Raw genomic sequence first — 20,732 nt, forward strand, 5'->3', positions numbered from 1 at the left:
GATTATTCATTTTTTTTCCTCCTCGCAATCTCTTATTTCATCATATTCGTTATTGTCGTCCTCCCAAAAGGAAGAAAAAGATAAAAGAGAAAAAAAAAAAAAAAGATGGGTAGCAAAAGGAATAAGGAGAAGAAGATAATAGCATGAGATCCATAAAATAATTATATATTTAATTAAATTAAATATACTCAAAATCATTATCTATAATTTTTATTTGGATCTTCTTCTACCTCTCCTCTCCTCAACAATTCTATCATATATCTTATGGACATTTGTGTTGGAAGATTTTGCAAGCACCACAACCCTACCAAAGACTTCTTTTAATAACAAACTTCAGAAAAAAGAACAAACTTCATGCAAATTAATCCTCGAGAATAAAAAAAAAGAAATCAGATTACTGTTGGTGATCAGGACAACATGATGTACCAAATGATGCCTAAGGTTGGCAGCTTGGGATCAGAGATTTAACCATAACATAGACACAGAAGGCAGGTAGATGGGATCAGAGATTTATATAGGGCTCAACCAAGAAACTTCACAGAATCTTCTATAAAACTGTAGTTCTGCTTAGGACTGAATACAAGGAAACTAAAGCAAGCACCGAGAACATAGCAAGTTGGGGTTGAGACAAATAATCACAGGCCTAAGGTCGATAAAGCCTGAAATTACTAAAAGACTGCCACACTGCACAACTGCTCCAGCAAAACCATAGTTACATCCTGCCAACAACAGGTGATGCAACGATCCAACAATAGATCTTCATCTTCATCCTTTTTGTCAGAAATACTGTCCTGGCTTTCCGACATTGCATGTTTCTTCTTCAAAACCGGACAGCCTGAGAAAAGCTATTTGAGATCTGGCTGATGGAGTTGGTCGGGGTCGGATGCTCACAAGCCTTCCTTTGTCTAAGGGCAGTTTCCCGCTCCTCGTAGAACTCAAAGTCGTCAAGGATTGATTCCTCGTACTCATGCTTGTTGAAAATGCCTAGCATCTCCAGACCCTGCTCCAGTTTAACCTGCAGGTTATTGAACAGAATGACAAATCAACATCCGACGGAATCAGCTGCTCAGGAATACTAGTTCCGAGAACCTTGGATGTCAAAATCACATTAACAAATGCAGACCAACTTCAATAGTAATTGAGAGCAAGGATAAAATTACTAAATTTAGGTTGTCACTCAAGCAAACAAATAAAGAAATAAATGATGAGGCAAACAAACTGGATCAAAATTAAATAAGGATCATCGAAGAAAGACAGGAAAGGAGTGTACATTCAAAAACAAAAGAAATGAAAGGAAAACTGTCGAGCATTTTCATAAATAAATAAATAAATACATAATTATGAACGTGCATATAACATTCACTGAAGTAATAAAAGATCAGATTCAATATTTTTTTCCTAGCCCATTTAATAGGTTAAAGAAGCATCTTATTTGGCAAGGAAAAAATTAGTTTCCACAAGACAGATGATGAAGAAATTGTAGTCACAAGGACATGCTACCTCCTGGGTGTCCCTGCTGTTGGTTACAGGCTTATTGTCATTTTTCTCAAGAATAATATGCCGAAACATAGTGTTGGGAACATCTTTCACAATATGCCACTTGACTGGGCATTGACCGGTCCACTTGTCCTCGTTCCAATAATCCACACTTTTTTCAAAATCAACAGGCCCAATCATCTCAGCCACACCACAAAAATGTCCACTTGCATTCACCTGCACATGATTGTCAGTGATTTATAGATAATCCATGAGAATATGCCCCACTAATAACAGTAGCAGTAGAACCCAAATATATTGTTCCTTCCAACATCATAGATATTTAAATATCCAAAACTTCTAAAAGCATGCTTGCTTAAAAATAACGATTACCGAGAAAAATAAGAAAATAGGGTAGGAATGTTCTTGCTCCCTCATTTCTACATAAGCAGAATTTAACTTTCTGTTCCCATTGGATGTGCTGGCCCAAACACCATATTTAATGCTCTTGTGAACATTGTCCTTGCTGTAAGATTTGATTATGAAAAACCTGGCATCCTTGTAGTCTGTACCAAAGTCCAGGGTATTGTACAGTTTACGATCAACTCCTCGAGAGCAACTGACACCAACACTCTCATTTACTGAAAGCTGTTGGTTCGCTCGATTCTTTGATCCATCGGCCCGTGGCCCTCGGTTTTGCTCACTGAGAAACTCGAGAGTGCCATTAGAACGACCAAATGGAGCATTTCCCCTTTCTTGCTTAGTGATTTTGCCGGCAGCTATCAAGCTCCGGCCATTACTCCCTACCCTGGGATAGGACACTCCAAAAGTACTATCATGATGAAGCCCACTATTGTGGTACCATCTGTTGTAAGAGTTGACAAATGATCCAAAGCCACACGATGGTATTTGTCGTCCCTGAATGTGATTAGATAGAATCAATCACTGGTAAAAACAAGTCATGAGTTATAATTACCTAAAAAAGAATGCCTAAAACAAATCGCAGAGGAAAGGCACTAACTCAGATTCACAGTGGGTGTGGGTGCATCTTTTAAAAATTAAATTATGCTCACAAAATATATCACATGAAACTGTTGATCAGTATTTTGTATAAATCTAGCATGAGTTGCCAAAGCAAAAACCATCCTAAAGCAAGTGAAAGGAATCAAAGAAACCAATAAGCTAGTTGTCTTTGTTATTTGAATATGTTACCACTAATAGATTCATCTTTCATGCTACTCTTTCAGAATAAAAGCTTGTGTTAATGAGACCACAATCTATAGTAAAAAAATTGTATTACGAGGACCTTGGCATCCAGAAGAATGAAAATAGGTTTTTAGTTGAAGTTGGCAACTAATGAATCTAGCCAAATATTTTTCAGTGAGGAAGAACATCAAATAGGAAGCAGATCTGTGCCACAGAAGAGACCTCAGGAAGATGCTTGTTCTAATCTTCATGTAAAATCTTAGCTTCACCCCATGAATATGAATATTTTTCGATGTTTTATCTGCAAAACTTTAGATCATAGCCTCACAATACCATTTGCAACTTGTTGACTACATATTAATGAATCATAACAAGTTGTAACACAAAATCATAGCAAAAAATCAATGAACCAACACTTCAGAAACCATGATATCTCTCTAATATGTCGTATTCCTTTCTAGTGCACAAAATCAAAATGCGTTAAGACCAGTAGAAAGCAGTAACTGGTGCAATGTGTTTGTATGATATGTAAATTATTCCCAGTGCAGTTAACCCTACAACAAATATGACTATCAATTTGAAAATTTTATCAATGGTCATATTTCACACCAGTTTAGATGCTTGTAATATGACAAAAAGGAAAATGAGGATACGACATTATCAATCCCAGAGTTAAAGGTATGGTGCTTGGCCCAAATGACTTCAGAGCATTTACCAGTCTGATGGAGACAGCTGATGATGGCGAAGGTGACACAGAAAATGTTCCATCTGGAAAAATCCTCCAATCTGACCAAAACCAAGCAGAATCAAAATCATCCAACCCTTCTTGAAAATTATAGAAACCATGAGTACCAAAATTCCCACCAAAATTACCTCTACCATAGGAGCCATATGATAAGTGATAGCCAGGTCTTGGTCCAAAACAAGTGCTGTTTGAATTAGCAGTATCAGCAAGAAGAGCTCCTTCTTGATCAACTGGTGCTGTAAAATCAATTTGTGATATTGGAGCTGAAGACGATAGATGTGGCATGCTAGGATGAGCTGTCTGCTGGCATTGAGTGCCCGAGAATGAGAAATGATGAGGGGCGTAATACAGAACGTCTCCACCATTAGAATAAAGAGGCATTGTAACTGGATAATAGGGTCCATAAGGTATATGTGGACTGCATCCATGTTTAGTATAGTATGCCAGTGGATGGTTCTCACTGTAGGCAACCTTCAAAAACCACATAGTAGAATTTTATAAAACTGAAACGGAGAAGGAAAATGTTGAAACAAGAAACTGAATAGCAGACATCCACACATCCACACATACAGCTGATCCAACTTCCATGCCTTCAGTGTTAAAGTGATGAGTGTATTCTTCGAACTCACCTGTTGGATTCTCATACCCTATGAAGGAAAAAATGATTTCCCAATCTCAGAATAAAATCAACAATCTAAGACATTAAGCAGGTAAGAAGAACAAGGCAAACGACGTATAGTGTCTTCATTTTTTTATTTCAAAAGTAGTAGCACAAGAATAAACATATATTTAGGGAGTATGAGAGAGAGAGAGGTCTTAGGTAGTAGGAGAAAAGGACTAGAACAATGAAGTAGATGCAGCGCTAAAGCAATGTACCCAATTATATGAATTCAGTTACATGGATTTCTTCTGGTCCTTCAAGTTTGTTTAGGGCAATATCCTCAGAATAGTAATAATACAACATGTATCATGATGGTATCAACATTTATATTTGTGATCATGCTTCCCGTACACAAAACAACACTACACTTCTCTCTAGGAATCGGACCAATTGTGAGAAGGATATACCATCCTGTGCACATATGCAGAATCAAATCGATATCATACAGACCACAAACTTTAAAATTTACATTGTGCCACTTTGTGATCATAACATGCATGAACTTATAGTATCTCATTATGCAGGAAGAAAAGTACAACAAAATTCCTTGCACGATGCAGAGTATGTTCAATTCCCAATCTCCAACATAACGATGCAAAACATCAGCCAATGATATGCTAATCAGGCATTTTAGTTTCACCATATTTTACAAAAAAGGAAAAGCTCTGCAAAATTTGGTGGAAACACATTACTAGGAAAATCTTTATACATACAAACCTCCATAATAGTACATTTGTGTCTGAGGGCTATACATAATGTAGCCAGGAAATGAAGCACTGAGGTCTCCGACTGCATTTGGAGAAACCAACTGACCCAGAGCATCTCTCGAATGATCAATGGCACTTGAATCAGGTGAAACATTTTTCTCGACTTCAGCTGAAGGTGGCTGATAGAACATTTACAATAGCATCACCGAGAATTATTCTGACAGCACTAAGAGAAAGACAAGATGGAGTGAGTACCTGCTCATTCAAGTTCTCCATGCTGACAGGTTTCTGTTCAGCATCAATAATTGAAGGTTCCAGCGGCTCCCTAGAGTCTTAACGAATGGTCAAAGGAAAAGGTCATTAGTATGTAAATAAACCAAAAAAATGTGTGCATGCATCTCTAACATATGCATTGACGTATAGATGCCAATATCTAGATGTGTACACTTCTAATCCACCAGCACTATATTTCGCAGGTGGTGCGTCAACAATTTTTTAACAAGCATGAGGTCAAGTAATATAGCTCACAAGGAAAAGTTTGCCATGCTAAACTTAGTAACGAAAAGAAGAATATGTCTTTTCTAGTTGTCACGATTAACTCGCCTCAGAATGTTGCCCCTTTGGAATCAGGCCATCATGTATGAAAGTCTCAGGAAGATGATAAATCATGCGAATCATAGATTTCGGAAAGGGGATACTGCGTGGGTAAAAGGTGAGTAGGAGTAATACTTGCACATACAGCCAAAATTGTACTCAGAGCACTGTATCTCGCAAATGATTAGGTGAAATTGCAAAGATAAGAAGCGGCAAATATATTCAAGAAGATATCGAATACCAGACTGCTAATGCTCTCGTAGACTGCTTATCGAACCGCAAGAACTCGAATCGAACTCCAACAAAAATAACATCTTTCCTAATTCAGCATAAAAAGAGCCCTAAAAATCACATATTTCCGAATAAAAAATGTTAAAACTTAGGCAAGAAGGTGATAGATGAGGAGGAGGTGGGAAGCACCGATTAAGCTCGGTGCTGGCTGAGTCGTCGCCATTCCAACGGATATCTGGAAGCGCTTCGCCTCCCAAACAAATCCAGAACCCTCTTCTTCGAGTCCTTCTCTTCTGCAATCGTCGGGAGAAGGCGTTCGAAGGAGTCCCTCTGCCGCCGTAGAGAACCGTAGAAGCGACTTGGCAGAGGAGCAATGAAACGCAACGAAACGGCGAACGCAGCCTCCGCCCGTCACGCCTATTTATAGTGGGAAGAGTCAAGAGGGCTGGAGAGAGAGAGAGAGAGAGAGGGGTATTGTTGGTATTCTACCTCTACAATTATTATTATCGTCATTTTATATTGTATTATTGTATGTGTGTGTGTGTGTGTGTGTGTGTGTGTGTGTGTGTGAAACATTGGAAGAGGAGATGTAAGACTTGGGGAGGAAGTCATCGCATGAGTGACGTAAGGTGGCGTTCGATCGGTGTGTAAAGTAGGGAATCTGAGTCATAATTAAATGTCACCATTAATTGTATATTGCTTTTGTGGGGGTTTTGTTCGAATGTTCCTATTGGGCTTAGCGGGGTGGAATGGAGTGAGATCAAATTAGCGTAAAGATCTAACTTAGGAGGCTTTGTCAATGTGGCAAATTAGTCAGGTGACCAACTTAACAAAGCATTCCTTTGGAGGACGACCGACTTGATGATGGAGTAGCCAACATGGCAGAAACCATTTCGGGGATGGGTTTAACTTATAAGTATGGTCAACTTGACGGCATGACCAACTTGACCACGGTTGACTTGGTACTATAGTATTCGTAGAGATATAGAGAATTTGCATAGGACGATGAGTAGCAAAAGATTTGACTCTCAGAAGGAAATCTCTAAGTAATCGATCATCAATTGAATAGACATATGAGGTAAGCCGTTAGTGTCGATGGCATACTATACTCGTTTGTGAATCCATAGTGGTATTGACGGTGTAATTGCCAACTTGATGACTTGAATGAAGGAGGCATATTTTATAGAATTCGTAGTGGCTTGTTCTCGATGACATCTTGATTTTGATTAGATTGCAATAAATTTGTTTGGATTTCTCATTCTAATGCTAATCTGCCGGTGTTAGAATTTTTCTGAGCTTAACTCGATTCTCTGAAATATGTCATGTCCGATATCAAGGAGATCATCTACGAGTGTTTGAGCTTGTCAGTTACCTTCATTAATAGTATATCTTTCCTGAGTTGAGAGATCCTCCTATGGTATTACGTAGGAGATGCAACTAACAAGGCCTCTCGAATGAGTAAGTTAAGAACTAAGAAAATAAGTAAAAGAATTATGTTGAAGTCTCGATCAAAGTCAAATTAGGTTACATTTAGGCTAAAATTGAATTATCTTAGTTCACGATTAAGTTGGGTTGCATGTGGATTAAAAATGGTTGAATTTGATGGTAACATCACCTAGGCCAAGCAATGATACCATCCAAGAGGAATAGTATCGCTTAGCAATTCGTCATTGTTTCTAACATTAGGCGGTAGTATCGCCCTAACTTAGTAATAATGTTAGTACCCTTGTTTTTCAATACTTTTATCTGCTTTTGAAATATAAGTTATCTTTCAACATTTGGTTGATCAATTTGTGAGCTTGTTAAGTGTTCAAGTCCTACAAGTCTGGCTTGACTTCCTTCTATCTTTTTCAGTTTGAGTTGTCATAGAATTATTTGTGAGAGTTTTAGTAGTAAGTATAAATAAGTGTAGTAAATGAGAGTTAAATAATTATTAGTCTTTACTTATTATAAGAAGAAAGATTGGAAATCTTCATGCATGCTAATTGAGATCATGCCAAGCCTAAACATATATTTAGGGTCGAGTTTAAGCCTATTTAGGGTTTTGTATCATTATTCAAATATGTTTTTTGATAATTTTTTTTTACCAAATAATCAAATAAAGAGATGAACATTATTAAATATGGGATAAAAAAATGGTCTTTATTCATAGAGACATGAATGCTTATCAAATGAACGAATGTGAGATAATATTTTTTTACCAAATAATCGAATAAAAACACGAAAATTATTAAATATGTCGGGTGCAGTTTCTTTTGGGGTTTCCAATCATATTATCTTATAAACTTCACATTCGAGCAAATATAAATTCTGTCTGTACTTCTAAAATTTACTTCTATCATAATTTTTTTTTCCTTGCATGAGATCAGATGGGAGGTTTTCTTACAGATTACTCGAGGAACAGCTTGTGGTGCAAAGCATCGACTCCATGAGCATGAAATAACCATACAATTCATTTTAGTGTATGTGCTACAATAATAAAGATGGATAGCATTCTCCAAATCAACAGCTTGTGGTTCCAAGTATATTGTTGTTGTAATGAACATGCATGATGAGGATGGACAAACATTCTCCCAATCAGGTAAAGAATCAGTTACTGATTCACAAATCGTACTATGAAATTGTCATATAATACGTATGATATTGTCATCTAAGAATCAATGTGATGAACATTCATTTCTCTTCCTAATCCTATACAGAATCAGTCAGGTCGCGGCCGCTGGTTTCGAGAGGAAATAAACACACCGCAATTCCTGAAAGGAAAATTACAAGTTCAAATAGAAGAACCGCTGCAGATTGATGGCAGCCATGCACCAGGCCAACGGCCACGAGCGGGCAAGTTATCCCGCCTATTCTTCCCACCGAACTAGCGATGCCGATGCCAGAGGCCCTGACCGAGGTTGGATATATCTAGTAACAAAGAGTACACATGATCATCAGTTGGATCAGGGAGGTTTTAGATTATGTTTCTGTTTGATGAATAAGTCTACATGATTCTGTGGCAGAACCCATTCGATCGCACTAACCTCTGGAGCATAGATGTAGATAATTGTGAAACTTGCTGAGATACTAATCCGTGCACAAAATAGAAGGCCTGTTGTTACTTCTCCTGTCCGAGGAAATACCAGTGGAATTAAGAACACACAGCTTATGAAAAGCATAGATGACATAGAGAGCTTGCGACCAATCCTATCCACGATTGCGGCTGATATAATGAGCCCAGGAACCTCTGGACAAAAGAAAAACAAAGTAAAACAAGTCCTGTGACGAAGAGTATAACTTCAGATAATTGACACTGTAAACAGGCACAAGTATAAACAATACCTGCAAAGCTAGTGACAAACACATCTTTATAGAGGCTGTCATCATTCGATTGACTTGGCTGTGAACTTTTTACTGTGCATGCCCTCTTTCCGTTACTTAATTCAGATGTCAGCAGCACAATGCCATAATAGGAAAATGCATTCCCAAAGAACACCATCCATAGAAGAAGAGTTGATCTGATTAATTTTGGTGATAGAAGCCTTCTTAGAGTACTAACGCAGCTTGCTTTCATATTCATATCCTCGTGAGAGCTCTTGATCCACCCGTTTCCAACTAAATGTGCAGCTTCAGAATGATCGGATTTCTCATCGAGCTCAAGTTGGCTTTCCGAAACAAGTATGCCAGAAGGCAGTGCCTTATGGTTTGCTCTGGCCATCTGTTCTAAAATCTGCATAGCATCAGTTATTCGGCCTCTCATGCAGAGATATCTTGGTGACTCAGGTGTAGCAGCATAAAATAGGAGCAACAGAAATGATGGCAAGGATGAGGAAGCTAGCAACCATCTCCAGCCGAATCTGGGCATAATAGCCTGCAAATACATGTGTTAACAAAAATAATATGACCCTTCTAACTCGAAATAGCAATATACTCTACAGCAATAAGAAAAAATTAATATCTGATCATGTTCACCTTCGCACCATATTGATTGTTTGCAAGTCCTATATCTTCATATGTCTAAGTACTCAAAAAGTAAATGCACTATGTTACATTGCTGGGAAAACCATGTTGCATGATTTTGAGCAGAAGTATGGTACTTCTTCACTTTTATTGTGTTTAAGAAGTTGTGGACATTTCAAAAAATCACCTAGGGAAAAAAAGGAGATTGACAATCAAAATCAATCAATTCTCTGAAAAGCCGTATAAGCCCAAAGAATTATCATTTTTTCCAGCAACTCTTTTAAAATACAGTTAAAAGAAGGTGGCAATATTCTCATCCTTGAATAGAAAAATGAAGAAAAACTCAGTTCAAGATGCGAATTTAGTAAGTCGATTTGATGAGTATCTAAACTAATGCATATACTCGAGAAAATACAGAATAATTTTGGATTTTGGCCCTACCCATGCAAGCGAAGCCTCAAAAATTGTGCCGATGGTCCAAAAGGCCGAAAAGATAACCATCCATTTACCTCTGTGTGGAGAAGGAATGAACTCCAGAAACCAAGAAGCAAGCACAGGCCCACCTCCCAAGCCAATACCAACCATAAACCGTAGAAAAATTAGAGACCAATAATTGGGAGCAAAAGAACTGAGAAAACCAGCTACACTTGTTATTAGGGCCGTAAAAAGGAAACCCATCCTGAAATGAACAAAATGTATGAGGCATGCAAAAGGATATTCAAATTCCAATCCACTAAAACTGATAGAGCATATATTTACTGCAAGCAGTGTCCAATTCTTTCCACAATAAAGCAATAGGACATAAATCAACTTTTATATCGAATGATGTTGATAGGATTGCTCTGGACGTATCTGAATAGCATGCCTTTCCAATTTCTATATGCCAACTTAGTTCCCATCTCATCAATAATTTGTCAAAACAACATCTACTGTGATGTGAAAGCAAATCAAGCATAAGAGTTACTGCCTGAAACCCAAAGAAAAAGTGTAGTCTTTGAAATAATTTATACAAAGAAGGTAGAAAATCAATATTCCATGATAAAACAATGATATTTTATTTGATTTGTTTTTAAATAAAATTTGGCACAATTCAATATAAGTGAACATCTCAAGTGTCGGTTTCAATGTTGCTAAGGCAGTTATGGTTGTCTTGCTAGAGAAGAATTTTAATAGTTATTCGGAAATTCCATTTTCCTAAAACCTTCAAACTTCCGTCAACTATTTTCCTCGGTATGAATTACGTGTCTGAGGCATAATCAGATTAAAGTATGCACCTACAAAGTGACAACATGAAATGTTGGAAATAATCACAATTGGACATTTAATGAGTAATGACCACAGAAAAAAAAAAAAAAGGTCAGCTTCCAATATGCAATAAATGGATGCATACTAAATTCAGAAGAAGCACATTCATGTGAGATAATTAATTATTCCATCTGAAATTCTGGATAACTTCCAAGTACTATAGTTGTAGAAAAGGATTGTTTCAATTTGCTGCCACATGTGGATATATAGTACAAAAGCTAATTATTACGAAGAATCACAAAGTTCAATGGAATTACCAACAGTAAGGAACTATTTTCTCACTGGGGAAAAAAGAAGTAAAAAGTTAAAAGAGTGAAAGTGCCATATGCGGAGTACCATAAACTAGTTATGGATAGTTCTTGGGCATGGCTATACTTCAAAATCTTTACTACAATCTCGCCCCTAATGTTTTCCACATAATATACTTATTCATGTAAATACTGTTGCTAAATCATTGTTCGTTCCAGCAACGGAGAAACAAGATTGATAAGTTGGTGCTTAACAAAATTGTAGCATTTGGTGAGAAATATCAAATTCTCAGGTATTCTGGCAACCGACAAAGAGTTCAATACCGACCCCTACCTCTAAAATGGCTCTACAAATGAGTCAGGCAAAAAGCGACTAAACTATATATTTAACATGGATGTCAAGTTAGAGAAAAATATTAAAGAGTAATAGAAGAGTGGTAAATTAAGCACATTGGTTACTGTAGGAAAATTAAGGTTTATGTACCAGGCTTCCATCAGAAATCACTGTTTCAGTACCTAAAAGACAAGAAGTATTAAGTTTACCTTCACCAACAAAAAGGGCATGCTTCCACATGGCTCTTTTTTAGAAGTAGCATCCATGAGAAGTGGAGACAATTTGGATGCATGAATCCATACTTGAGGCTTTAGGTTCATTTTAATCAACAGAGAAAAAAAAGGATTAGCTCATGCACATTGTATGATCCGAGGACCACTGATGACTGTCTCGATTAAATCTTGTCATAGTAGTCAGCTTGGTCGCAGACAAAAGACAATAACATTCTGTTTATTTTAGAGGAAAAGGAAAAAAGAAAAAACAAAGAAGCAGAAACTTGAGGCAGAGGCATAGATATGTTGTGTATAACACTAGACAAGATAATGAAAGGTCAAAAAAAGGACCTGCCTCCTGCCATAGATGTCTGAAACTATGCCCCAAGAGTAAGCACCCAGGAGCATGCCTACGAAAACTACACTGGTAATCAAGCTCTCCTGCTGAGATGAAAGCTCCCATTCCAACTGAACAGCTGGTCCCACAAATGAAAGGAGCATCATCTCCATTGCTTCCGAGATCCAGCCCATTCCGGCATAGCAAAGCACAAAGGTCTGGAATTTCCCAAATTCAATGGACAAGAGTGCCTCATCCACAGTAAACGATAATACTCCATCTTCAATCTGCAAAATCGAACCAGGTGTAGGACGGATAACATTTGTTGATCATTATTGACGCATTTATCAACACAATTGACAAAAAAAGGCAATATTTTGCTCCGACATGTCAATATTATGACAAAAGGGCAAACTGCTTGTTCAAAGATCCAAATCACGAATGATTGATTATGAACGGATCCTGTCATTAGAAGGCTCCATATGTTCTAATTATTACGATGAGGAAAACCACGACGACTCATCCGTGTCTTGCTTATAATATTTTTTCTTGCTTCCGATCTCATGAATACTGCCGAATTCCTGTTTTCTTCAGAAACCAGATAGTATCTTCGCATTCTTACATGGCTGAGCATTAGGAGTTACAACAACAACGAATCAAAGAAATCATGAATACTGGAGTTTGCACAAACAAGAGCGCTAGGAAAACTAAGAACAAGACGAGATCTTGGAGACGGACCATTGGTTCTCGGGGAAGACCGGATCGAACCAAGCCGGCGACTGGATCCTGCTTTCTCTTCCTGTCTATCCGCGTTACTTGTCAGGAGATGGTCCGGACTAAATCTATCTGTTAGAGAGGGGAAGAAATCATCGAAGGGGACATCCAAAGAGCGCCGAGCGTGATGAGGATGAGAGAGGCAACAACAGGTCAAAGCAGGGAGGGTGTGCGTTTGTTTGCTCGGCCTCCTCCGATGTCTTATCTTTGTCGGCAAAGTCAAACCGCAAGGGATAGAGTACGCATCGCGCCCGTGTTTGTGGGGCCCGTGTTTGACTCATTCGGGCCTAAATCGAGCCCAAATTCTAGGGTTCTTTTTTTTTTCTACACCAACCTCTAATTAAATGCATTATTTACCTCCAAATAACTTAATCGAGCTTATAAATAATAATAATTATTAGTATACTCGAATCCAAAGCCTAAATCAACTTAAAATCATATTCTATAGTCTGTATAACCACATTAATCCTCTCATGTCGAAAGTAATACTAAATCCTGCAATGTTTTGAGATATCTGTTGAAATAAACCACTCGACCATGTCCACGGAATGCCGTGGTTTGGTCGCCATATTTGGGGTCAAAGAAAGCTGCAGTACTTGTCTGGGAGGTTGCAAGGTTTAGATAAATTGAGCCAACTGGTAAAGAGACCAACACAAGTCAAACAACAGCAGCACATCTGCTGTTTCTAATATAGATAGATCAAGCAAGTCCAGCTTCCTTCAAAATCCATCGCAATACTATTATGATTATTACAATCTATCCACATGCAAAAGGAAAAACGAAAAGGAACTCTAACTAATCTATGATGATAAATACAATCTATGTATTGTATGAAAAAGAAATCTAATATATGCACAAAGGCGACAGATTGCAACCCCAACCCTAACAATCTATGTATTTCATGCAAGCGTGCAGGTTTCTGGCCAAAACCAATCCTGACTAAATTAGATTTCCACAAAGATTGTGCTGTAGGCTTCAGCATCTGAAACGAATCACAATGCATGAAATATCATCTTTGCTCTTCCTTGCCAATGCCTCGGTTGTCAAACGCTTTGCTGCAGCCTGGGGATCCTTTATAGATTTTATGAGATCAACAGCTTCCTTATTCTTCATTACCTGGAGACAGAAAAGGAAAACAATGTGAAATTTACCAGACGTTTCCCAAATTCAGCTAATGGTTTCCGCAGGTTGCAACATCATGAGAGATGAAATACAGAAGATGATAACTAGGAACACTCCAGATGCACAGACACCGACATTATTTCAGGAGAAATGGCTCGATAGCAATATTTGGACATAAACCTTGCAGGGGTAGAAAACTTTCATAAAAATGAAAAAACTACAGATACGGATTTCTCCATCAAAAGATTTCATGTATCAGCTAGCAATGAGACTTATCTTTAAGGAACGAACAAAGGCGAAGAGAGAGAAACTTGGTGATAATGAGAGAAAGTGACTATGTTAGGTGTTCTCCAACTCCCCTCTCAAATGTGAGGTGATTGTGAAGGTTCTGTGGGGTGATTGCGAAGGCGTTGAAGGGGCGATGGCCCCTTCTTCTGTCGGTACCTCTGTCGCCACTCCGCAAGGGATCCCAATAGTTTTTTGCTTTTTTCCAATGGATACTCCTCCTGGAGAGAGACAAATCGTTCAGTCGAAGATGGCATCGTCTACAGAAAGAGAGGACGCTGCTACGAATGAACAGGAAGGAAGCCGACCTGTGGAGGTATCCCAACCACCGTCATGGGCGAGCTTGTTTAGAAAAGCCAAGGCATAGGGTTCTGGAAAGCCTATGACAAATGGGAGGGGAAAATCTAAAGAATGCAGGATGGCTCATAGCTTACCCTGGAACTCGATCCACAAGAGATGATGGGCATTAAGCAAGAATGGAAGAACTGTTTGTATGGCAAATTCCAGGGGAAACACCCATCCCTCGAATACTTACGATGTGTTCTTCTGAAGATATGGAAAAGCTCTCTAGATTTGCAAATTCTAGATTTGTCGGCTGAATTCTTTTGCTTCAAATTCTTCGATGAGGAGGAAATGGCGAGAGTGTTAACAAAGGGTCTCCTTAGTTTGTCCGCGAACAAGCTCTAACGCTGACTCCTTGGAGGGAAAATTTCAGGCCATTGTGCAAGACTATGGTGGAGGCTCCTATTTGGCTACAACTACCGGGCATTTTGGTGGAGATCCTACGTCCAAGTATCCTCTACAAGTTAGTCGAACTAGTGGGAAAACCACTGAAACTTGATAATATCACTTTGTCGAGAACCCGAGCAAAATATGCAAAGATCCATGTTCTTATGAATGTGTCCAAGCCACTTCCATGGGGAGTGTGGATAAAGATTGGTTTTACCAAGTCTTTTCAAACGATTGCGTATAAAAATATACCTAACTTGTGTTTAGCATGCGGAAGAGTGGGGCATAAAGCAAATAGGGGCTAAAGTGATACCAATGCAAAAGGAAGATGTTAGGGTTTTGAAAGCTGGACGGGAGGTCGAAGATGACCAGCTGTTTGGACCCTGGGTTTTGGTCCAGCGTAAGACAAGGCGCAGGGTGGCTAAGCTAAATCGGATTGTAAGTGGGCTAGATCACATCGCAGAGGGTGACTCGGGGCAAGGTGGCACCAAACCTCATTGGAATGGCTTGAACAAACTGAGCTCAAGTAAAGGGATTTTTGAGGTAAACACAAATAACAAGAGATCGGAAACTAGGACCGATTCAACAATCCATCCGGTAGAGGAGGTAATTGTGACAGGAAAGGATAGAGATGGGCTGGGACTCTCTGCCCCTGTGCCTAACCCATAACAAGCATTTAGTGGCCGCAATCGGATGCAACAGCATATTGGGAAAGGCGGTTCCACACAAAGACATAGAGATAATGTTAACGTTACCAGACCTAAGGAAAAGGGGAAGGAAGTTGTTCAAGGGGATGACGTGATACTCTCTAATCTGTTCTCTACCCTTGCACACCCCGACTTAGTTATGGGGGAAGGAAACCCTAACGTCGACAATTTCCAATTCCAAGCCTCAAAGACAAAGGAGAAGATGGCGGAATCCGGATTCAAGCATATGCCTAGAAGTCTTCCGTTAAGCCATAGATGAAGCTAAGAAACAGAGGTCGGGTTCGTTCTGGAAGAAGACAATCCCAAATGGTCAAGAGTAGTATGCAGCCAAGGAAGAAAGGCCCAAAAAAAAACCCCTCGGTGAAGTATAAACCCCATTTTAATTTCGCTCAAACATCAGTCAAAGAAAAAGAGGCTTGAAACCTAAAGCCACAGAATCCATGGGGCCTAAGCTTGACACTTAGGAAACCAAAAATTTAAATATAGATTCATGAATGTTTTATCATGGGATTGCAAGGGTGCAGCCAAGAGGGATTGCTTGGCTCACCTCAAATTTCTTATAAAAGAATATAGTCTTGCTATTTTTGCTTTGTTAGAGACGCATATCAGCGAGGAAAAGAGCTTGCGGTTCTTGAAGAAGGTTAGTTGAAGATGGAGGGGAGATTTTGTTGAGGTAGAGGGGCGATCAAGAGCTATTCTGGTGGGATGGGACGAGGAGCAGTTGCAAGCAACAACGGTGAGTAAACACAGGCAATTCATTAGTGTGGTATTCAGCGACTCAGGTCAGTGCTCTTGGATACTTACAATAATTTATACAAGTACTTCCATCTTACAGCGTAGGAATTTGTGGAATTTACTTGCTTCCTGTGAATTTGATAATAGACTGTGGATTATTTGTGGTGATATGAAATATGAATGTGATCACTGATCCGAAGGATAAGGTTGGTGGAAAACCATTCGCTTACTCCCTTCTGTGATGGATATTAGAAATTTTATTTCTAACATTGGTATATTAGAATTGGGTTTTCAAGGACCTAGATTTACCTGGTGTAACAATATGTTTGGCCCACCTCGTATCTCCGCTATATTGGACCGGGTCTTTGTCAATGACTGTTGGTTTGATGTTTTTAGACACTGATGTGATTCATCTTAGCAGGATAGCTTATGATCACTATTCGATGTGATACTGGTTGCACTGCACAGGGCAGTGCAGGAAGGCTGGCTGGCTGAAGGTGCTCATTCAGTCGAACACGAAGGAGTTCATCAACAGAGTTACCCAACCACCCTGGCCCTTACAGTCCATCCTCAAAGATATTTCGAGGGCTGCATTGGAATTTTGTCAAGTTAATTTTTGCCACATTAGCAGAAATGTGAATGTTGTTACGCATAACGTTGCATATTTTGGCAGAACCCAAGAAAGGGATTTTTCTTGGGGTTCTGAGTTTAATCACAGGTTGTTTTGGGATACTGGTTTCTATCAGTAATACAATGAAGTATTTTGTTCAAACCAAAAAAAAAAAAAAACTTGCAAGGAGACTTTCTTCTATACTGCCTGTACTGTTTATTTTTGTTCATATATCTTTAGTAAAGTATAAAAAGCCAGAGAATAATATTTCTAAATAAAACATTTGATATTAAAATGGCAGCAATTAAAAGGATTCAGATCACTAACCTTCCACAATCCATCACTTGCAAGTATAACAAACTTGATTGTCGAATCTATTGGGATGTGTCTTACATCAGGTTCTGAACTTAAATGTGCCCTGAGGCTTTTATCACCAAAAGCCCTTGCAACCGCAAGTTGGCCATTAACACGGGGAACGTCACCTGATCACAACAAGCTTCAGACCACCCAATAGTCTGGTGCTAGAAGTAAGTCAATCCTGTCAAATGATGATTAGATCATAAAAGGAGCACATACCAGGAAAAGTCGTTACAAAACCGCCTTGTTTCTCAATCCTACTTCGCTCAGCATGGGGCTCGTGGTCAATGGTTAGTTGATTTGCTGTACCTCTTTCACACACAACAGCTCTGGAGTCACCTACGTTTGCTATCCACAAGTCTTTGCCATCAATCACAATTGCTGTAACTGCTGTTGAACCTCCATGTCCCAGCTGCTTTGAATTTTCAAGAATATATTTATTCGTGGAGGAGTAAGCATTTTTCATTGCTGACTGAGGATCTCTCCAGAACAAAGGCTACAGTAGCAATGAATGAAATCATTAACATAATTTTGAAGAATTTGACATGAAACCAAGAAGGAATACCCAATTTCAGATATAAAAACAAAAGGTAGATATCTAAATGGAAATAGACACACTGCAAATAAAAGAAAACTTGGTTGATTTAAATGTACTATGTATAAGGGGGTCATCTGCAATTGCTACTTGAGTGGGCTTCATGTACATCTGTTATATCTCAGATTATAAATTGAACCAATATGCTGTGTACCTACTGATAGATAAAACTGAGGTTTAGAGAAACACAGACAGTGAAAAGGTACCTCTTTTAGTATATTGTTGAAAAGGTTGGCTTTCAGGTAACTTGGTACACTTTCCCCCATATGACCATCAAAAATAGCAAACAGACCAAGCTCGTGATTGTTTTCATTTCTATATTCAGCTACATGGTAGTCTTCCATGTCATGGCCTGTTTTCCCTTCCACCAAGTGGAATCCATGTGATACTTGATTACTTGACAACTTACTCCGCCCTTTCCCAGTATCCGCAGATGACGTATCGAGACATGCCGCAGTCTTCAGCAGATAAGATATGAAAAACATGGGCAAGACAAGCATTAGTAAATCTTATTCAAGTAAACATTCGATTGAAAGCTTGAAACAAAAACTAAATAGTACTCCCAATGACAACCTTTTTTTTCATGCTTTTCAAAGGGATAATGGTACAGACATGCAGAACAGAGAAGAAACCAATTCAGCTGAATAATGTTAAAAAAAAATTTCACAAGTCATTTTGAACAGCTAGTAAGTCTGCAATAACAATGTTGAGAAAAAGGGATGATAAAGAAACACCTGCACTAGTATTTGAAGCCATGCAACCAGCATTGGATCTAAGATTTCATGGCTAGAACTTGATGATATCAAAATCAGTTTTACGTCAGTTGTCAATAACACTTTAGAATCTCTGATGGCATACACATTTTTGTTTGCTAGATACAGATAAATTCAAGTTCAAAAAACAAGCTAACGTCGAGGTGCTCATAAAAGGACTTCTATCTCCTTTAACTTGTAAAGAAATGGCTAGCCTACAACCTGAAGAGCTAAGTACCTCTTTTCTTTCCTGGCTAAGAAGGCACAACTACATCACTGCATGGTTCAACAACAGGCTTACAGAAAACTTTCTCACCAAGATTGCATTGGAGATAAATGCATCATATAGGGTGAATGCATTCTTAAAAAAAAAAACAGCTTCGATTGTCTGGTAAAGAATTTTGTAAGCTGTTATAAACAAATTGGTACTCGATAGAGTTGGTTCTTCGTGCCAAATTTCCCCTTTTGATACATTTATCGGGATTTCATATGCAATCATCAAACACACTGAGATCAACAATGAAAGTTTGATTTGTTTGATTTGACTCTGTTTAACCTATGTTTTTTTAAGCTCCATCAGCATACATTGGTAAATAAACTACTTTTGTCATCCACTCAAGGTGAAATTCCATTTGATAAATAGTCAATTGGCATTTGTTCCACGACCTTTGAAAATATATGAGACCATACATAGCAGTAGACAGGAACTGATATCCAAATCAGTAACATCCAAGCAGCGAAGAGATGGTTTTATAAAATGATCAAGTGTACCATACACAATTTTTTAACGTGACAGCTCTGGAAATTAACACCTTCAAAGGACAAACTTGAGAATGTGCATGAACAAAACTAGAAAAATAAACAAGAGATTAAAAATCAAAAAATTCAGCCACTAATATACTGAAAGGAGAAAACTTTTGGGTGTTGTGGATAAATAAATTTACTATAATTTATTTTAGAATGGCCGATTAAACACAAAATGGTATTACAACTTAGCAATTGCTTAGAATCAACAACTTCAGCTGTTCATACTTTTTAGAGGAAAGATGAAAGCTGGACTTCAACTCCAGCTTTTTGGAACAAGAAGGATACAATAGGATTTAAAATTTGCAATAAAAAACGTTCACAGGACAAGTAATTCCTCTTGGCACAGTAAATACTTTTGATCCAGTAATACAAAGTATTGTAGCTAAGTTACCCATTAACCATCCAATTACGAGTTGAATGACCACGGTTCTTGTGCTTACAGCATCTTGATTCTTCTGTTGACATGACACCAAAACAATTTTAAATCCACCTGAGGATGTTCATGCCGATTGAGCTACTAAAGCTTTGCTTCAACCGAAAAGAGAGTCTTTTAACATACCCTACATCATCATAATCGAAGCACGAAGCCATCACCAGAATCACGCGTGCCACCGATCCATTTCCTCTCACGAGAAAAACCCCTCGTACATGTACCAACCACAACCCTAAGTCTCTTCCAATTTTATCAAAATTCGAGCCTCGAAGAGTGGAAACAATCAGCTGCTTCCACGTCTAAACGATTCAACGAACAAGAGACGACAAGAGAGAGAGAGAGAGAGGTACACCGACCCTGATGATGCTGAGGAGTTCCGACTTCATAGCGGCAGGAGCGAAGAGCGCGAACGAACAACCGCGAATCGAGTCGAGGATATAGCAATGGAAGGAAGCGAGGCGAATCCACGGGTCAGTCGAAGCAGTCGATGAAGAGGGTGTTGGGAAGCCTTCCAATCCAACAACCCTAAATAACAACAACAATGACAAGACTCGTATTCTTTGCCGCCTCTTTGCTGTCGATCGACGACGACGACAACCAACACAAATGGTGGGCGGTCTCACGAAGACATTTACTTCGAGTCGTGTTCTGCTTCGTTACGTGCGACATCTGTTTGGAGGTTTCCTCACTCTTTGTTATACGTATTTATCCATGCAATTAAAATATATATTAGTGTTAATACAGTATATACGTATGCATACGTATAAAAAATCTACATTTAGATGGAGAAATACAGATATTAATTTGTGTCTTCCAGTCATATTAGAT

General features: G+C 38.6%; 3 protein-coding genes across 10 annotated transcripts; all 3 read right to left on the minus strand.

Moving 5' to 3' along the window:
* Positions 1 to 493: 493 nt before the first annotated feature.
* LOC103982219 (YTH domain-containing protein ECT2) lies at positions 494 to 5,997 on the minus strand. Of its 4 annotated transcripts, XM_065105182.1 has the most exons (11): positions 5,810 to 5,997; positions 5,631 to 5,708; positions 5,399 to 5,492; positions 5,051 to 5,127; positions 4,806 to 4,974; positions 3,998 to 4,074; positions 3,556 to 3,898; positions 3,398 to 3,468; positions 1,870 to 2,394; positions 1,501 to 1,713; positions 494 to 1,015 (listed from the first exon to the last, which is right to left on the minus strand). In XM_065105182.1, exons 4-11 carry the CDS (start codon positions 5,069 to 5,071, stop codon positions 821 to 823), a joined length of 1,614 nt encoding a protein of 537 aa, XP_064961254.1. In that variant the 5' UTR covers positions 5,072 to 5,127; positions 5,399 to 5,492; positions 5,631 to 5,708; positions 5,810 to 5,997; the 3' UTR covers positions 494 to 820. The 4 variants fall into 4 exon arrangements, with proteins under 4 accessions (XP_064961254.1, XP_064961256.1, XP_009397361.2 ...); XM_065105184.1 differs by lacking the exon at positions 3,998 to 4,074; XM_009399086.3 differs by lacking the exons at positions 5,399 to 5,492; positions 5,631 to 5,708.
* Positions 5,998 to 8,202: 2,205 nt separating this feature from the next.
* On the minus strand, positions 8,203 to 12,955 carry LOC103982232 (organic cation/carnitine transporter 7). Of its 3 annotated transcripts, XM_009399098.3 has the most exons (6): positions 12,737 to 12,955; positions 12,017 to 12,285; positions 10,004 to 10,241; positions 8,945 to 9,473; positions 8,647 to 8,849; positions 8,203 to 8,530 (listed from the first exon to the last, which is right to left on the minus strand). In XM_009399098.3, the coding sequence occupies exons 1-6, from the start codon at positions 12,737 to 12,739 to the stop codon at positions 8,312 to 8,314; spliced, it is 1,461 nt and encodes a 486-aa protein (XP_009397373.2). In that variant the 5' UTR covers positions 12,740 to 12,955; the 3' UTR covers positions 8,203 to 8,311. The 3 variants fall into 3 exon arrangements, with proteins under 3 accessions (XP_009397373.2, XP_009397383.2, XP_064961258.1); XM_009399108.3 differs by lacking the exon at positions 12,737 to 12,955 and having other exon boundaries at positions 12,013 to 12,160; XM_065105186.1 differs by lacking the exon at positions 12,737 to 12,955 and having other exon boundaries at positions 11,659 to 12,154.
* A 472-nt stretch (positions 12,956 to 13,427) lies between these two features.
* On the minus strand, positions 13,428 to 20,505 carry LOC108952136 (probable protein phosphatase 2C 44). Of its 3 annotated transcripts, XM_065105188.1 has the most exons (6): positions 20,031 to 20,254; positions 19,863 to 19,926; positions 18,119 to 18,370; positions 17,537 to 17,813; positions 17,288 to 17,442; positions 13,428 to 13,888 (listed from the first exon to the last, which is right to left on the minus strand). In XM_065105188.1, the coding sequence occupies exons 3-6, from the start codon at positions 18,254 to 18,256 to the stop codon at positions 13,748 to 13,750; spliced, it is 711 nt and encodes a 236-aa protein (XP_064961260.1). In that variant the 5' UTR covers positions 18,257 to 18,370; positions 19,863 to 19,926; positions 20,031 to 20,254; the 3' UTR covers positions 13,428 to 13,747. The 3 variants fall into 3 exon arrangements, with proteins under 3 accessions (XP_064961260.1, XP_064961259.1, XP_064961261.1); XM_065105187.1 differs by lacking the exons at positions 19,863 to 19,926; positions 20,031 to 20,254 and adding an exon at positions 20,261 to 20,505; XM_065105189.1 differs by lacking the exon at positions 19,863 to 19,926.
* Between the last annotated feature and the right edge of the window lie 227 nt (positions 20,506 to 20,732).

The sequence above is a fragment of the Musa acuminata genome, chromosome BXJ2-4, assembly GCF_036884655.1.
Source record: "Musa acuminata AAA Group cultivar baxijiao chromosome BXJ2-4, Cavendish_Baxijiao_AAA, whole genome shotgun sequence".
In the NCBI taxonomy this organism is placed as follows: domain Eukaryota; kingdom Viridiplantae; phylum Streptophyta; class Magnoliopsida; order Zingiberales; family Musaceae; genus Musa; species Musa acuminata.

Excerpts from the sequence above, each read along its gene's own strand:
- LOC108952136 (XM_065105187.1), bottom strand. The coding sequence starts at position 20,290 with ATGAAGTCGGAACTCCTCAGCATCATCAGG. Across the intron at positions 17,814-18,118 it reads TCAACAATATACTAAAAGAG|CCTTTGTTCTGGAGAGATCC; the intron begins GTACCTTTTCAC and ends TTGCTACTGTAG. Across the intron at positions 17,443-17,536 it reads TTTTGTAACGACTTTTCCTG|GTGACGTTCCCCGTGTTAAT; the intron begins GTATGTGCTCCT and ends TGTTGTGATCAG.
- LOC103982232 (XM_009399098.3), bottom strand. Across the intron at positions 9,474-10,003 it reads TTGAGGCTTCGCTTGCATGG|GCTATTATGCCCAGATTCGG; the intron begins GTAGGGCCAAAA and ends ATGTATTTGCAG. Across the intron at positions 8,531-8,646 it reads TCTACATCTATGCTCCAGAG|ATATATCCAACCTCGGTCAG; the intron begins GTTAGTGCGATC and ends CTTTGTTACTAG.
- LOC103982219 (XM_009399086.3), bottom strand. The coding sequence starts at position 5,843 with ATGGCGACGACTCAGCCAGCACCGAGCTTAATCG. Across the intron at positions 3,899-3,997 it reads GCATGGAAGTTGGATCAGCT|GTTGCCTACAGTGAGAACCA; the intron begins GTATGTGTGGAT and ends TGGTTTTTGAAG. Across the intron at positions 2,395-3,397 it reads CAGCTGTCTCCATCAGACTG|GGACGACAAATACCATCGTG; the intron begins GTAAATGCTCTG and ends AATCACATTCAG.